Source organism: Antrostomus carolinensis, unplaced genomic scaffold (genome assembly GCF_000700745.2).
Source record: "Antrostomus carolinensis isolate BGI_N321 unplaced genomic scaffold, ASM70074v2 scaffold22127, whole genome shotgun sequence".
Taxonomy (NCBI): Eukaryota; Metazoa; Chordata; class Aves; order Caprimulgiformes; family Caprimulgidae; genus Antrostomus; species Antrostomus carolinensis.
Window position 1 is genome coordinate 3,643 of NW_010329808.1, and position 16,495 is coordinate 20,137.

The 16,495-nt window shown below is 37.8% G+C and overlaps 1 protein-coding gene across 1 annotated transcript in view; it reads right to left on the bottom strand.

Moving 5' to 3' along the window:
• Window positions 1-1,287: 1,287 nt before the first annotated feature.
• Window positions 1,288-16,495, bottom strand: part of LOC104528659 (alpha-1,6-mannosylglycoprotein 6-beta-N-acetylglucosaminyltransferase A) — a gene marked incomplete at its 3' end in the record, with an annotated part of 18,205 nt that continues 2,997 nt past the window's right edge. Inside the window, exons 2-4 of the mRNA XM_010172724.1 lie at window positions 14,919-15,086; window positions 2,822-2,898; window positions 1,288-1,377 (exon numbers count right to left, since the gene is read on the bottom strand). Coding sequence (XP_010171026.1) covers window positions 1,288-1,377; window positions 2,822-2,898; window positions 14,919-15,086 — 335 coding nt within the window. The remainder of the gene's footprint in view (window positions 1,378-2,821; window positions 2,899-14,918; window positions 15,087-16,495) is intronic.

The window sequence follows — 16,495 nt, forward strand, 5'->3', positions numbered from 1 at the left end:
AAATATTAGCCAACTGAGTAAATTAACATAAACTGCTTTCATTATAATCAAGTTACTTATATAATAGACTTACTGTTTTAACCTCAGATACATAATTTAAAAATCCAGCCACCCTCCTCAATCTGCAAAACCTACAAAAATTAATATTAAGTTTACAATTCTGCAGCCACCTTGGCTCTGGCAGTTCTTTACAAGCAGTAAACCACTAGACATTGATATTACTTCCAAAACCAGTTGCTGTAAGTTATCAAAATTTTACTAATAAGAAAGAAGAGGTCAAGTGATCAAATACACCTGACCTTCTGGCACACACACTACAAGTCAGTGATAGAGCTCATAATAATTGACTGACAAAATTAATTATTGGAAAACAAGTGTTATTCAGGAAACAATCTGTACAAAAAGCACCAGGGAAAGCACCTTACTCAGCTGTGCACAAAACTGGGCCTTTGGTTCTCATAGGGACCAAAAGCTTTCGCTGTTACACGTGCAACTTCACTCAAAAACATGACTTTCAAGTTTGTTTTCTGTTAACAGACCCTGCAATTCATGAACAGCCTCCAAGCAGGAAGCAGCCATGCTGCTTAGAAGGATGAACCATCTAGTTTCACTTCCCAAATTTTACATTCTAAATGCCTCCCCTAAAATACTTCCCTATTCCTAGCTCAGAAGCTACAGAGAAACCAACAGGAAAAGTATTCAGAGGCAAGGATCTACGACTGAGCTTCACACTTTGGTTTAACAGGACACCTAGTGTGGACTCTCTGGAGAGTTGCTGCCTTTCACTTCAGATATAAACATTAGCATTCTCCAAGCTAGAAACACCTGGAGGACATATGAATAATAGCAACACATTTCATAATAACTCTGCTCTAATAGCTTTTTCCTATTTATAGAATTTTTTTCTGAAGAAAGTTACGATTACTTTCGAGAAAACTTTGCAAACAGTTACCAAAAATACGGAGGCACTACGAGGGCAGTTAACGACAAAACAAGGGGAAATGGGTTTAAGCTGAAAGAGGGGAGGTTTAGATTAGATATTAGGAAGAAGTTCTTCACTGTGAGGGTGGTCAGACACTGGCCCAGGTTGCCCAGAGAAGCTGTGGCTGCTCCTCCCTGGAAGTGTTCAAGGCCAGGCTGGATGAGGCTTTGAGCAACCTGGTCTAGTGGAAGGTGTCCCTGCTGATGGCAGGGAAACTAGATGATCTTTAAGGTCCCTTCCAAACCAAACCATTCTGTGATTCTATGATTCTATGTTCCCCTTCTGCAGATTAAAAGATTACTGACCTCACTGAGGTAAATAAAAAAGGAGCACGTGGACCCATCTACACCATAACTTGCGTAACAGGGATCTGATCGCCACATATCTTTCATCCACTGTAACAAAATAAAAACACAGCCTGTTAGATTTAAGCACAATGTAATAACTTTATACCACTTCACACTGAACTCAGCAATAACAGGAGAGATCTGCAAACGACTATATCCAACCAGATAAAAGTCACAAATAACAAAAAAGGAATTTTATTTATATTTTGCAGCATTTCGCATCTCGGTGTTCAGCTACATTGGGAAAGTAACTATATACCAGAAGTGAGCACAGTTTATACAAACAAGCAGGGACAAGTATCAAACCAAGAATATAATCAGGCTCCAGACATATGGGTGTGGCTGGAGCTGACTGCATTGCCCTCCCACCCCCCCATGTTACACTTGCTCTGGAATTTAACAGATCATTTCAGTTACCAAGATGGAAATCTGCTTGCTTCTGCCAAGAACCTGTCATTTCTGTAGAAGCAAGTAATTAATTTAAATTCATATTTTAATATTCAAATAATGTATTACATAGTCACTATGCAGCCAGTTTGTCAAAATGCATCAAAACACAGACCAGAGATTTAAAACTTACAGATTAATTTTTTTAAATACTATGGTCTAAGAATTTTATTTAGAGAGAAAAGGCAATCTAATTTCACATACACTTCGGTAGTTATTTGTTTTCACTTTCAGAAATAAATTGTAATACTTGATAATGATATTTAAGTTTCTAGTAATTATTTTTTTGTCTCTCACTACTAAAACAGTATCCTTACATTTGAAAAGTATCTTGGGGGAAAAAAACCCCCAAAAATCACAATTTCTGCAAATTTGGGGTTTTGTTTTTTTTGTTTCCTTTCCACAGAAAGTCTGATGACTTTCAATATTTGGTCTTTCCAATTGCTTTCTTAGTAAAATATCTTATTTATGTAGAATCACCTGTGAACCCCAAAGCTCTGGTTGCACACTTAACACTGTGTCTCGCTGCAGAAGAGGCAGAATGCTTTTAACAGAAAAGGGGAAGGGAGGAATCAGACAGAGCTGTTGGCAAAGAGGGAAAAGAACTGTAAACACAAGTCTTGCTGAAACATAGAAAGGACTGGAGTGAGGTACAGACAGAATCCCAGTCCTGGGGTAGAGGAATGCCAAATGACTCATAATGGGGAAGAAAACAGGAATTTTCAAAAAGGACAAGAAAGTTTCTGAATAAAAAGACATCATTCAAAGAATAAGGCACTTAATTAAACAATATAGTATTTTAATACAATATGGCATTTTATACCGGTCTTAACAGGATGCCATTTTATTTCTCTGCAGCACTACTGCACTACTATTAAAGGCTTGAGGTGAGCAGTGCTGTAGTGACACACACTCCTAAATATGCTCTTTTATTTTTTGACCCAGTTGTTCTTGTCATACATCACTGTCTGAGTAGTGACTTGGTGAAACATATGTTCAGTTCTTAACAAAACACACATAGTAAGATTAAAAACAGTTCGGTTACCTTTATTTTCCCTTCACAGTGAGGAAAACCATCCATAGGAGGCAATTCACACTGCTCTTGGGCTCCATTTATGAGATCTAAAGAGAAACATAGATAACTGAATCTCATTTTACAGTTCTGACAGATAGCCTAATGAATCCTTCCTTTTATTGTCATGAATTCACAGTCCAGACTGACTGAAGAGTCCTACTGTGTAATATTTGTTGTAACATTAAAACTCAGTGTGCTCTTTTTGACTATAGAAAGAAAATGGTTGCATAGATTTCAACTCTTGCAGGAAAAGTGCTGAATTACAAGAAGTGGTCATGAAGACTTCAAAATTAAGCTAATCCATACTAAAAATAATAAAAAGAAAAATATCTTCCTAATTAAAGTGTGCTTAAAACTATTAAATTGCAACAGTTTGTTTCCAATAGTCAAACATTTTAAGATGTATATTGTTCTTAAACATAAAATCTATATTTTCAAGTTCTGTTATCACCCATGATCCACAAGCTGGCATCAGATATATGACCCAATTAATAAATGTTACACTACAATCTAAATCTACAACTGAGGAGCACTACATTGCATCTCATAAGAAAAAATTCCTACAGTCTCCCAATATTTTTCTTTTTTGCCTAATTTAATATTTTATCATTCTAGATTTTTGCAACACATTAAAGAATGTAATATAACTCTTCCATCCCATGAGCCAAGGCAAAAGGAGCAGTTTTAAAGGACATTACCACATCAACTCCAGGATGGGACTTCCTTCTAAGATCTTTGAAGAACCCTCTAATGCAAGCCTTTAAGGCAAGAAAAATGATTAACCTGGTGGAGAGATTCTTGCCAAAGGCAGTGGAGGATAAGGTTTTCAATTTAGGTAGTTCATCCCAGAGTTATCTAAATTACACCTGCACCATTTCTGGCTTTCCCCACAGGCAAGAGTGAAGATCATTAAAGCCAGCCATCCATCAACCTAGGAACACTTCATGCTATGGCAGATACAGTGCAGGACTTCACCCAGAATATGCTAATTAAGAGATGTCAGGGAGGGGGAAAAAAAAAGCTGCAGCACTAGAAAAGACTAGGGTCAAGACTAGTGGAGAAAAGTTACAACATTGTATTATATACCAAAAACACCTCCTGATTTATCTGAATATTTTCTTTTTCTTTTTTTCAATTAGTTTCTTTTAAAGATAAAAACGTGAAATATGAGTGAAGCATTGCAAAGTGGAGTGGATGGAGAGAGAAGAATCGTGCCAGGAAGATGACACTCATTTGACAGTCTGCAGCAATTCGACAAACTGAGCTGTACTGTCAATGACAATAACCCTGAAGCAAAACAGTTTTTAACGTGACTTTGTAATTTCAAATCAATAAGCACTTTCAAAATATTCTCCCTTATCTTCTCATCCTTACAGGATTTTTGCAAACTAGACAACTGACATCTATGGCTCTGATTTCTGCTCCAAGTAAGAACACACAGAGCATGCATACAGCTATCAACAATTTAAAATTATGTTCTAATTTCAGAAGTATAGCTAAATAACAATGGGACATTTTGCTTTACTACATACAGTTCAGGAATCAGACTCTCTACTTGAATCACGCTGAAATCAATGTTTGAGAGTGTGTCCCATAGACAGCTGGGACCAACCCCAACCAAATACCAGCAATTTACACTTTGGAATGGATCACAAAGACAGGGGAGATGAAGCAAGTGGAACCCTGGGGATGCCGACCTACACATCTGGATCTTCCAAAGTATGAAAAGCAAGTATTAAAATACAAATAAAAAGTTTAGATCATCATTTAGGGATGATGAAAAAACCCTATTATCATGTTGGATAGTTCCTTCCTGAAAGGGAAAAAATATGTTATTAAGCCAGACATTAAAGTAAATTTTGTTGGGAAATAGTAGTTGAGAAAGTACAAAGCTTTTTATCCTTAATTAGGATTTATGTAATTTAAAATGCAAGTTCTGAGATCTACTTTCCCACCCCAAACTTAGAACTGAGAGCCAAAGAAGTTAGAAGTACATAAACTGTCGTGTCAGTACAAAGCAACAGGAGATAATACACATACTTTTTTCTCTTAAGCTTTGTGTGAGCCATTACACTGATTTCTATTCTACAGACACCCAAGTGTTTTCAGGTCATGCGTGGTTTATTTCCTCTTAACTGCTGTTACACAAAGACATAATGATTAAATATTTATCTTGTATGATGTTACATTAAAGGTCAATACATTGACAAATTGAAAGTATGAATATAAACCTAAGAGACACAATTGTTACAGATTAACCTGGAAAAAATGGAAATTATTGACCGAGCAACACCAGATTTTAAAAAACCTCTTTAAATACAGTGCTCTGTTTGTGAGGTCCTGGGATAGTCAATATATAACTACCTCAAATTCCATCCCCATGTTTAGCAAGGAGCCATATGTTCACTTTGCAAATGTCTGTGGCTGCTTAAAGATCTACAACTCTGCATCAGCGATCGTCAGCTCACAGCAGGTGAAACTGAACTTGTGAACAATCATCAGTTATTTCATCGCAAAGTCTGGCACACTGGCATGAATGACTTGGCACAGTAAAGCTAAGGCACCTAACCTTGCACTGGGAAGATACTTCTCCCCTGTTGCTCTAGATGAGAAACTATAGTGGCCAAAGTCTCATGCCTTTGACACCGCCCTCTTTAAACACCAGTTCACAGAATCACAGAATGTCAGGGATTGGAAGGGACCTCAAAAGATCATCTAGTCCAATCCCCTTGCCGGAGCAGGAACCTAAATGAGATCACACAGGAAGGCGTCCAGGCGGGTCTTGAACGTCTCCAGAGAAGGAGACTCCACACCCTCCCTGGGCAGCCTGTCCCAGGGCTCTGGCACCCTCACTAGAAAGTAGTTTTTTCTCAAGTTTAAGCGGAACCTCCTGTGTTCCAGCTCACACCCATTGCCCCTTGTCCTATCATTGGGCATCACTGAGAAGAGCCTGGCTCCATCCTCCTGACATTCACCCTTAACTTATTTATAAACATTAATTAGGTCTCCCCTCAGTCTCCTCTTCTCTGAGCTAGAGAGCCCCAGCTCCCTCAGCCTTTCCTCACAAGGGAGATGCTCCACTCCCTTCATCATCTTGGTGGCTCTGCGCTGGACTCTCTCCAGCAGTTCCCTGTCCTTCTTGAACTGTGGGGCCCAGAACTGGACACAATATTCCAGATGTGGCCTCACCAGGGCAGAGTAGAGGGGGAGGAGAACCTCCCTGGACCTACTAACCACACCCCTTCTAATGCACCCCAGGATGCCATTGGCCTTCACAGGTACAGGCCTTCATCATCTCTTGCAATTAAACTCCATGTCCACATGTTTAGTTTGTTTCAGTGAAGGTCTACAACACCCAAGAGAAAATTATGTGGTTAAAAGCACAACCTGTAATAGGGAATTGATTTTTTGTTTGCTTCCTAGTTACTCTTTTAACAAAATGGTAAAAATAAGGATTAGTGAGTGCTACATATGTATTTTCTCCCCTTCCTATACTGCACCATCCTTCAAATAATGTGCTTTGTAAGAGGCTAAAAAATTCCGCTTCAATTTTTCTCCATCAGACAGTTAGGAAGTCTAGAAATAATCCAGTAAAACAGTAAGCTGAGTAAGTGCTATAATTACTCAGTAGTGATTGTTTACTGATAGATATTCTGTCATAAAAGTTTTAAAATAACAAATTAAAAAAAAAAAAAAAAGCAAAGTAAAAAGCCACAATACTGTTGAAATTGCAAACTGTGACACCAGCAGCCTATCCAGCCTGCCAAGGACCAACTCTTCATTCTTCAGAGAACATCTTAAGAATTTAAGACGACACAAAAGTTTATATACTTTGGAATCCTGAGGCTAAAACGCAGATTTTTAGACTAGTGCAAAAAAGCATGTTAGAATATCGTTTGACAACACATAGCACAGATAATAGCTCAACTCAGTGTCTCCCATCAACAGATTTCATAAAATCAGGAACCTCTTTGGTATTAAAAGGACAGAGCAATCTTATTGGATCAAGGCTATTCACCAAATTTATGTCTATTTGGTCTCTTTCTGGTTGTGATAATTAAATAAAAGTACTGTTCTTACTTTAATTCATGGAGCTATTCTCTTGTTTCTATTTCAGTTCTGAAATCTGCTATCTATAGTTAGACACAACACTGTAGTTAAGGCTTGTTTAGTTTGTGTAAGGTCTCCTTTCCCTTCTCCCACTAATTAACACATTCACAATTTAATTCACATTTTTCATCTCCAGCTGGTAAGATTTCTTTAAAGAGAGAATCTGCACTGTGAGCTGAAAGCACTATCAACATAGTCACTAAAATGAGCTAAAGGTTTCAAGATTTAAAATGCAAAGCACAAAATGCTCTCTACTAACATTTGAGAAACTTCAGTAGCAAAGCATTGGTTTGATTTAAAGAAAATTAACTTTTCTAGTGCTAGTCCATCCTCACACCAGCTGTGCTGCTGTGTTTCCATTAACACTACTGAAATCAATGCAGTATTAGGAGAATTCAAATAGTAGTCAAATGGTTAATCAAAATGCAGCCCAGGGGACCACTAACAGCCCCCTTCAGCATCACTAATACAGCTTAGCACTGCAGTGGAAAATATTCACGTGTCCTCTTCTGCACAGTCATTACACCGTGCTGCAACAGCAAGGCTTGGAAACACACAATTCTCCCCAGCTCCACACTACTGCCTTTGTGGGAGGCAAATGGACAGCAAAATGGGAAAAACTGCTTGGTATTACATGCAGTGTGGGAAAAGAATATAACGGATAAAGCACAATAAATACAAGTCAAAGCAAAGCATTACCCTGAGAAAGCTGTAATCTTGGCTATTAGAACCACATCCTATTACATCTGGCATACACTGACATGCTGTGGGGACAACTAGTTTGCTTTTTAAGAGATGGCCATACAGAATGTTGTATGTACTACGTTAACTGAAGAAAAGCCTCCTGTAGTCCTCTTAAGACAGGAGGACAGCTTTGGAAATTCAAAATAATATGCAATATCTTAGCTTTTTTTAATCCAGTTTGTCTCTGCAAGTACAGAACTATGGGGTGAACTATGGTTGCAAACTGTCAAAACTAAAGAGTCTGTTGTATGTGTAAAAAAGTTCATCAGAAAAAGAGCCATGGAAACAAAACAACTGAACATGGGTTACCCGAGTCTTCTTCCCCACCTAAAAGGCTTCAATGTGTCAGCCCCAGGTCTTTAAGAAGGACATGGAAATACCATGACGAAGGTCCTTCTCACCACAGTAATGTTAAGAAAAGTGCCTGCTGGCAGCATTGCCAAAGCTGACTTGTCAGCCTGCCTTGCTGCATATTCACCAAGGATGCCAGGTACCTGACAGGCATCCGAGCCATCATGTCTTGGATGACAAGTAAATACTGAAATCTGCATCCTAATGAGTGACTTTAAATATGTTAACACTGAAGTTGTTAAAGGAGAACTCAACAGCCAATACAGCAGAACAAGTTAATGCATAAGGCAGAAAAGCTACAGAAAATTTAAACAGATACACCAAAAATATTCTCTGTCACTGAGCAGTGCTACAGAAAGCAACCTGATACTTAACTGTGCTTTGTCTCAGAAGGATTTCTCCAAGTACCAGCAATGTAGAGGGGGGGTATGGGGGAGGATTTGACATGAACCTTCACTTGCTCATTTTTATGGGATCAAAGATGCATAATTAACATCTTCCAAAGTGACACTTTTCAAGGCAAAAGAACATTTTGTAAACAACCAGTCTGGCAGGGTTTTTGATGCAATTATACTATCTGAGTTGTTAGATGATTACACTTATAAAAAATTTAGCTTTTCACTGAACAAGCAGAGTGATGACAATGGCCTCAGAGCACCTCAGCCCTTGCCTTAAACTAACAATTTTATTTAAAAAACCCCCTGTTTTAAAACATGCACATTCAGAATTAATACCACTATTATTTAGTTGTGTTTTAAAGCCTGAGGAATTGAAATACTTTCATTTGCTTAAATCAAGTTTTTCCCATAGCTGCCAGAAGAACACATCAAGAGTTCACAATTTATGAAAAAACCCCAAACAAACAAAAAAGCTCCCCAAAACCCCACTAGCAAAGCCCAAACCAAACCCATCCCAAAACACACAAATCCCATAGCCCCTGCTTACCAGAAAACCACATGAAGAAAACAGAGGGCTGATTCTTTGATCGTGTCTGCGCAAGTAGACTGCCCTACCCAATGAAATATGCTTAGTGCAATACCGTCCCACAAAAATCAAGGGCTCCTTTCATAGTTATCTTAGAAAAGCCCAACTGCTCAAAGCCAAGTTGCCTAAACCAACTGATCTTGTGCTTGTCACATGGAACCAAGGATTCAGCTACAACAGAAGCAGTTATGTAGAAAAGATCTGTTTGAAATGCCATGGTTTCCTATTTCCCCATTTCCATTTAGTCATCCCCAAAACAGCAGTTTAAGATTTACCTAGGGTGTTATTTGTGGCAGTGGCTCAAAGCTTCCTGTTCTAAAGGCTGATGAAAACTCTTATCGTCTAGGCACTCAAGGTTTAGATCAGTACTTTCTTGTGTGTATGGGAATATATTACTTCCCACCAGTGCAGAAAGGATGGCTACCAAGTATCTTAAAAGCTTTTCAGATGCAACTTGGATAAATAAAGATAGAGGAGAGAGAGAGAGACAGAGAGAGAGAGACAGAGAGAGAGAGAGGTTAGGAAAGACGCCTCTGTTGCTTCTGAAACAAATCAGTTCAAGCATTATAAGCATCTTTATTAACAATTTACTCCTTCATAAACAAAATGGAGGTTCTAAAGAAGCAGTTGAAAATTGTCAGTATCAAAAAAACCACATTATTTGATGTTCTTGAAGAGAGAAGAAGAAAAGGAAAGCATGCTTATGATTTCACACATGGATCTAAAGAGGAAAAAAAAAAAAAAGTAATACCTAACCTCCCACTCAAGATACCCAAGGTGCCCCACAGCTTTGCTTTTTAACTTAATCCATGCAGTCCCACCCTCTAGCAGAAGTCCCATCCTCAGATCCTTTGGGATTAGAATTGAAGATATTTGTGATTCTAAGAGCTCATGCTCTTAATGAATGATTCTGCAAAACTAACTTCAGAGGAAGAAACCAGGTGTAGCACCACGTTACAAACACTAAACCTAAACTCATTAAGGATAAGAATACACACAGATTACAGCCTACATACAAATCAACAATGCTAGTTGTCTGAGAGTCTGAAAAGGAAGAGGGAGATTTCTGGTCTCTCAATGGGGACTCAAAAACAAATGGAAGTTTGAATTCACCTACTTCAGAGACAGCTGAGTTACAGTCCTTGCTAAATCCTCAACATTTCCTCCTGCCAACTGTTATCATCATCTTATTATGAATGAGTATAATCCAGATGGATTTTCTGCAGATCCTTTTATCTGCCAAAAACTCTACACACCACCACAAAGTGATATTCTCCAGCGCAGATTTCACCACTGCCGCCTCAGTTCTACATCATGCTTGACAGCCAGAGGTGGAACAATGCTTTTTCTTTTCCTCAGGAAACTGTCCTACTTAATCTTTCTGCTACTGGTGCTATCATTTATTCATCAGAAAAACCCACAGAAGTTGCTCATAAAAGTTTTAGAAGACATTTGGTGGTCCTTTAAATGACATCCTGACAACAAACAGTAGTTACAGTTGTTTTAAAATGAGCTATAAAACCCATTATTATTAAGTCTTTTCTCATCCATACAGTTCAGAAGAATTTCTTCATCTGCTTTTACACCTGTAAGGCTGCAAAGCCTGTGTATACCTCTATTAACACTGTCATCGAGTTACAAGCAACTGCTGCCCAGTAGCACAGAGCAGATCTGTTCCTCAGGGGAACATGAACTACTCAAATTTGTTTGCCCTGGTAGCTGCAGTGACCACTCTCAAAGTCTGGATATCTACGTCCCCAAAAGAATATTAAAAATATCAAAAAGCACGTAGATTTTTTTTCTTTATTAGAAAGAAGAATGATAGAGTCCGTGTCCCAATATCAAGGAACTGTGGTAGCCAAAGATGGCTTTAGCTCAAATGCAGAGCATTAGAAGAAGAAACCTTGCAAGTTTATTAATTACAAGTAAGAACTTTCCCAGACCAACATAATTTTGCCATCAAGAGGTATACTGGGCAAAAATTAAATACCCTCTGACCTCAGTTCATTGATTAACATCAGCATTTTAATCAAATTGATTTTTCAACCACTTTGTAACTGACAACCACTCCTCAACATACATTCTCTTCATTGTTACCTGGATTAATTACACAGTCACATTCAACCTCGTATCTGAGCTACGCTAAAAACAATGTATACATGAACTGAAGAACACATCCATACATCCTAAGACTATAAATACTCCCTTTTTATACTATTATTCCAGTTGTCTATACAGAAAAGGTGGACAGGAGTGGAAATTCTTTAAAAGAAATCCCTATCTGGTCCTATTGCCAGTGTCCTGAATCTCACAGAAAATAATTTTGCAATCCATAACTCTGAGTCATGATCACATACCAGTTGTATTTATTAAAGCCAGATAAAACTGTACCCTGGACTGATTTCAGTAACTTGACCATAGAACTAAACCAGGATTCTTGCATTATCATGATCCATTACCTGTAGCATATTGACACTGTTCTTAGGATTGATTTATGAATACAGAAACATACCTAATTAAAAAAAATTCCACTTGCAGAGAGCTTTGGGAGGACAAATGTTGACTGATCATCATCATCTGTTCTTCCTAGTTTGCAGGTAAAAGAGTACTATCTTTTTTCCATGAAAGTGTTACTAATGCTTAAGGCACACAATGGAGAAAAGCCCACAGCACGTTCAGACCGACAAGTCCACCCTGCTGTGGTAATCAGTTTTAAATTATAAGAAAAATACTATGTTTTGCTCTTGAGTTTGTGTGGAGCCATAATCAGCAATGAGGACAAATATTTACAGTACAATCACTTTCCTGTCATTCTAGTACGTCTTATTTTATCACTTTTATCTACACAGGTAGTACATAACACACACTAAACTTCATACAAGGTCAGTGAGGACAACATGCAGATTTCAGGATGATTAGTGACTCCACTATTTACTACTAAGGTTCACAAGCAATGTCAATAGACAGTACAGTGCAGCTTAAGCCTGCATGAAGCTGTACTTATTTCAGAAAGTCTTTCCATAGATAATGGGACATGATTATACAGGCTATAGAATCCGGTCTCAGTGTACTGTGACAGCTCAATCCAAAAATAATAAATGCCTGAAGTAGTTTCACTGGAAGCAGGACTCTTCTAGGAAAAGTCTAATGACACTCCACTGTTGCACTGATGAATGATGTTATAAAACGCTTAATTTACTTCAGAGTTTCAAGCAGTGACTCTGAGACAAAAAAGATTTGCAAAACCAAAATAAAGCAGTCTTTAAAAAACATTACTAAAAATATTAAATATTATGCTGTTAGGATGTTCCATAAGTACTACCATTGTCCAGACAGAAAGAGTGAAATTACTAACAATAGCTAACATTAATTTATCTAAAGTCAGAATTAAAACATTACAGCTGATAAAGAGAGAAACGGTAATCTTAACATGGTTGCATTCTGTGATCACTTCATAGTGTAACAGCTGAATAAACTATTATAAAGTAAACAATAGAAGTAGCATGTATTTGTATACATAGGTGTTTCAGCTCCAGTACAATGACAAACTGTTGGGTAACAAAATGCCTTCTCTACAACAATTTTCAGATTATCTCAATTGCTCTAGCACAATAAAAAAGGATGCTGTTGAAATATAACAGACAAAACCAATGCTGTGGCTGGGATTGTAATCACAATGTTTACTCACCTAGCTTATTTTCTGAACAATTCCTTCCTAACAGAGAAGATATTTATATTATGATTTTACTGGAATCATATGGCTTCCAGAGTTTGTCACTGTCAGGAAACTGCTATGAAGACAGAAGTAGAAACAAGTTTTTTACTGCCATTTGGCTGCCTCTGCTCAGATGATTTTCTACTGATTGCTTCAAATGGATGAATAACAGGCACTTTAACACAAGGGTTAGCTTCAAGCTCTGTTCTACCCATTGGCACTACCCAGTCTGGAGATACCCTAACAGTAACATCATCCAAACAGGCACCAGAACAATACATTAATCAAACCTTAAGAAACTGTTTCCTAAAGGTTTTTCTGTTGTTGCTGTTTAATATAATGTCTTCAGATATTTTAAAGTTAGAGTATCAAAATTCAAAGGTAAAAAACTAAAGCTCTAATAAGACAAATAGTGTGCCTTGTCACAGAGCAAGCCTCAGGCAGCAAAAAAGATATGTAAACACTGCAAACTGAAAGCTCCTACCAAGCTCCTTAAACGTTGCTTGTGAGAATTATGAATCTAGGACACTCCAAGAACAACAAACAAAATTCAATTCACCTGAAGAATGGATAAGAGATGTTTCCTAGTCAGATAAGAACAACAATCCTTTGCCTATAAATGTATAAGCAACAAACTACATGAGTATGCTTCTTCCAATTATCTGCCAATCTATTGAAATAACTGCATTAAGTCTCTCTTTTGTCCAGCTACAAAAAGAAAATATACAGGGCTGTTTTTCATTTCATATATAGCCCAGAAACTATAACAAGACTGTACTAGCTCACCTTCCATTGAGGTGGAAGATCTTCTAACAAAGATCTTGTGTTGTATTCCTTGTGGTAGCAACATGGCTCACCACAACGGCTTGCTTCTAATCTGCCTTCAGTCTAACCAAGATGAGAGACACGGGGGGAAAGAAAAAGTACCACACAGCAAGCAGTAGCAAACCACACATGCAAAGGGCTGTTGTAAATGTATATAAATATATTTTTACTGTGTGTCAAGAGAGACACAAAGGTCTGTACCACCAACAGATAGTGTGCCTTTAACGTTCTGGTACAGACAAATACAGACAGGACAGAGCAGCTGACTCAGCAGCTCTGCTGCTACACTGTAATCAGGTAATCACTTGTACATCTGCTCTCCCAGACTTCCTGCCAGTGGTATTACCCCACCAAAGGTAGCATCTGCTTCTCTGTTTTGACAAGTTTAAAAGGATAACACCCTGTCAAAAGAACCATTTATTTTTACAAGAAACTCAAACATAGGCAAGACCTAGGAGCACAGCTATTAACCTATTTACCAAGTTGCCCCAACTCTTCTGCTCTCCCTTTTTGGGACTGCAAAGGTCATTAGCAAGGCAGACTCAGACTTCCTATGGGGCAGGACAGCCTGATTAGACTTGGTGGCAGAGCAAAATGCAGGGCAAGAGACCAGGAAGTATAAATAACAAGATTTATTCAGTGTACCAACCACATTCACAGCTAGGAACACTAAAGGAACCGAGACATGCAGGTGAAGAGGCTAGCAAGGCATTCTACCACCACAGGAAGAGCCAAGTGCTTTGAGAAGTTGTAAGGGTAGCAAACAGTCCATCCACTGAAGACAAAATTAATTACTTCAAAGTATGTTTTAAAACACGTATTTGTTTAAGCTGAATGTACCAGGTAGGTCATCTCTGTGTGTCAAATCATAAGAGCTATTAAGCAGAGCAGGGAAGGACATTTTTAAATCATAACCAGGAACAAACATAATACACCTTTTCTTTCAGCTAATTACCAATAAAGTGCATATAGTATAAAACCAGAGCAGATTCATACCAACCCAAGCAATCGGGCTTAGAGAGAAAACGTCTGCCCAGTTTCATTGTTCTAAAGTGCAACCATTTAAAGTATGAAACACCTACTGTGAACAAAGTAGACTACAACCCTTTGGCAGATAATTTGATTTTCTTCAATGTGTTCAAGTTACCATAGAATAAAGTCTTCCTCTGAGCTTGTAAAAGACCACTGGACTTAAGACTGCCATTGATACAGGCTAGACTTTGAATTTTGTTTTCTAAGACAGTCCAGATATCTAACACTGAAAAACCATGTTCTGGCCAAGAGAGAAAAATACAGATTAAAAAGCCCATAAATATATTGCACAACTGCCATACCCACCTGCTACATTAAGTTTTTCGACTGCTCCTAAGCTGGGAGCAGGAGTGGTAGTATTGTTGGTAGAGTTTGCTCCTGTTCCATTAACTACGAGATTTTCCACCTTGGACTCTAGCTTCCCAATGCGCTGCAAGATATTATCCAACAAGACAGCAAGAGTCTTCTTCAAATCTACAAATGAAAATTGAAAGTTAAATTGCTTAACAGGGCAATGCACACCCAGAGATAGTAAAAAAAATGGATAGAAGAATGAGACTGGAATATATACAGACACTTTCTTAGTGCAAATCTTTGTCATTAGCAGTTCACCAAAGTTCCCTATTTTGTTCAGTCTCAGACACAAGTCTCCTTGGACATGGAACTTGTTTTCCTGTGAATTTTATGAAGCACACTGAAACTCATATACATAACATATATTCAAGGTGAAGTGTGCGCCTTTATGAGTACACACACAGGAACAAAAAAAATGCATGCTTTGTAATAGCTCAAGTAATAAGAAGTTCCTTAAATAATAATGAATCTAAACTTAAATCCATGTTCAAGCACTATCAGAAGAAGAGTCTTTTAAATGCTCAGTCACCTGGAAGCAAAAATGCCCTTCCCAAAAGAAGGGACAGTACAAAACCCTTTTCCTGCATCTCCTCCACCACAACTGGCAAAAATAAAACCCCAAAACCTTCAGTTCACCCTTTCTGTTGTATACACAAAACCACTTGTTTCTTTTCTTCAGTGTATTGGTGATTGCCTCTCTCCACCTATTTGGTCTGACATAGCACTTCCTTCACGTGGAAAGCAACATACAGTAACAGGAGTCTGCATATCAAATGACAATACAGAGTTCTCTGATATTTTTTATTTCTCATTTATGGATGCACACACAGGAACAAAAAAATGCATGCTTTGTAATAGCTTTTGCTCATGTTCCTTAAAGTAACACAGACAGTTCAGCAAGCTAAAGAACTGTGGGCAAGAGGGGAAAAATAGACCCACTATCAGACTAAACTGTAAAACTATAGTGGAAACAAGCCAAAAAAGATGAAAGAAAGTATTGTTCTTTGTTCACTTAAACCTTGTTTTAGGATTAAAGAATTTGCTGTGGTGAATTTACATTATTTTCCCATTTAACGACACAAAATAATTACACATGCATATATATAACACATTTTCTGCTTTCCACAACTTTAGAATCAAGTAACTTTCTGATCTGCAATAGAAAATTTCTCTGTACATCTAAAGAGATTCCTCTGCCCCAACATCAGTTGTATTTTTGCCACACTTATTTTCTCCCTTTATTCTTTATTCTTTTTTCTACATGACTAACCCAACTCTTGCAAAAATGAGTAAATAAAAAAAGGCTATTACTTTTAGAAAGCTTATGAATAATTTTTCCAAATAAAAGGAGAGTTATGTTTATTCCATGGAGCCATAAAGTGTGTGTGTGTGTGTGTATATATATATATATATATATTTAATAACTGTGTGTTATCCTTTGTCCTTTAAAGAACACAAGATGAAATCTTAAGTATTAACGATCTAAACTATCTCAAAACGGGTCTAGAAGTCACGTAATGTTACAGTGT